The following is a 1,621-nucleotide window of genomic DNA, read 5'->3' as shown; positions in this document are numbered from 1 at the left end:
GGTTCGCCGTCCACTCCAGCAGCGAGGGCGGGAAGGTGCGGGCGGCCGCGGTACCCAGCTGCGACCGCGCCATGGCGTGCATCAGCTTGCGCTGGCACACCGGCTTATAGCCGGCAAAGGCGTAGTCAGAGACAAACCTGCAGGGAAGGGAGGATGCTGCAGGAGGGACCTGGGCAACATCCCCAGGCAAGTGTGCTGGGCTGGCCCAGGGGACCACGGAGGGATTAAGAGCATCCCTAGAGGAACCTGGGCAGCATCCTGGGCACATGTGCCAGGCTGGCCAGAGGCATGCTGGAGGGACCTGAGCATAATTCCTGAGCATGTATGCCAGGCTGGCCGCGGGGACCACAGAGGGACCTCAGAGCATCCCTAGAGGGACCTGGGCAGTAGCCCTGGGCACATATACCAGGCTGGTCCAAGGGATCCTGGAGGAACCTGAGCACAATCCCTGGGCATTGTGCTAGCCCCAAGGACCACAGAGGGACGTCAGAGCATTCCCAGCAGGACCTGGGCAGCATCCTCAGGCACACATGCCAGGATGGCCCAGAGAGCCTCTGGAGACACCCAGCAGTGTCCCCAGGCACAAGTGCCAGGCTATCCCCAAGGGTCCCAGCCAGCCCCGGTCCCCATCCCTGTCCCCAGCCCCGGCTCACTTGAGCAGATACTTGTCGAAGGCGGCAGAGGGGGGGAAGGCGCTGAGGCAGGCTTTGACGTTGGTGTTACGCCAGACCTGGTTGGCGGCTTGTGCCAGGAGCTCGTCCCGCAGCCCCGGTGCCGACAGCCCCTTCTGCACGATGTAGTTGCCAAAAAGGGTCTCCTGTGGGCCGCCCAGCCCCGGGTCCCCCATGAACCGCAGGATCTGCCATGGGGAAACTGAAGTCCTCCCTCCGGCCCCGGGCAGGGAGCGGGCAGGGGACCGCGGTGCTGGATCCTGTGCCTTCACACCTACCAGCTGGAAGAGGCTGAGAGCCTCATGGCACAGCTCCTCGTCCAGCCGGGTGAGGGGGGCTGCCAGCGGGGCCGTCAGCATCCCGAATGCTGGCTCCTGCGGTGACACCCGCACCCATGGCTACCGGAGCCCTGGGGACAGTCCCAGGCCACAGAGGACTGGCCCCACGGCACTGAGCGTGGTGGTGATGCTGGATGGGGGCTATGGGGCTGCGAAGGGGCTGGGGTGCAGGATGAGGCCAGCAGCCTTCTGGCAGTGGGACAGGGACGGGGACAGGCTGTGCTGGCAGCACCAGAGATGCCAGCACCTCGGTGACACTGAGAGCAGGACCTGCTGGCCCCGGCGCTGCTGTTTGGGGTGTCAGGGACTGGGAAACACAGTGCAAAATAGGGGTCAAAGAGGAGGAGGAAGGGGGCAAAGCAATGGGGGATGGGGCCCGGGTCCCAGGAGCAAAACGACCTGGTCTCCCGCCCCAGCGTTTCCAAATCCGCCCCGCGCCGGCCATCCAGGAGGGCTCGGTGGGTCTCTCTCCGATAACCTCAGCGGGGTGCCCCCGGCCTCTGGAGACGACAGGAACCCACGGGGAGGGAAGGAGGCGGCAGCCAGCTCCCCGCAGCACCGCAGCCGCCCCGGATCCGGCGGCTCTCAGCCCCCGCGGCATCCCTGGGGCCG

The 1,621-nt window shown here is 66.6% G+C and overlaps 1 protein-coding gene across 1 annotated transcript in view; it reads right to left on the bottom strand.

The window, feature by feature from the left end:
- Positions 1-1,621, bottom strand: part of MYO15A (myosin XVA) — a 37,400-nt gene that overhangs the window by 28,047 nt on the left and 7,732 nt on the right. Inside the window, 3 exon segments of the mRNA XM_009888546.1 lie at positions 4-137; positions 654-859; positions 950-1,045. Of these exon segments, the coding sequence (XP_009886848.1) occupies positions 4-137; positions 654-859; positions 950-1,045 (436 nt within the window).

Source organism: Charadrius vociferus, unplaced genomic scaffold (genome assembly GCF_000708025.1).
Source record: "Charadrius vociferus isolate BGI_N301 unplaced genomic scaffold, ASM70802v2 scaffold27, whole genome shotgun sequence".
In the NCBI taxonomy this organism is placed as follows: Eukaryota; Metazoa; Chordata; class Aves; order Charadriiformes; family Charadriidae; genus Charadrius; species Charadrius vociferus.
The sequence above is the reverse complement of the archived record's forward strand: the minus strand, read 5'-3'. Positions and strand labels throughout refer to the sequence as shown.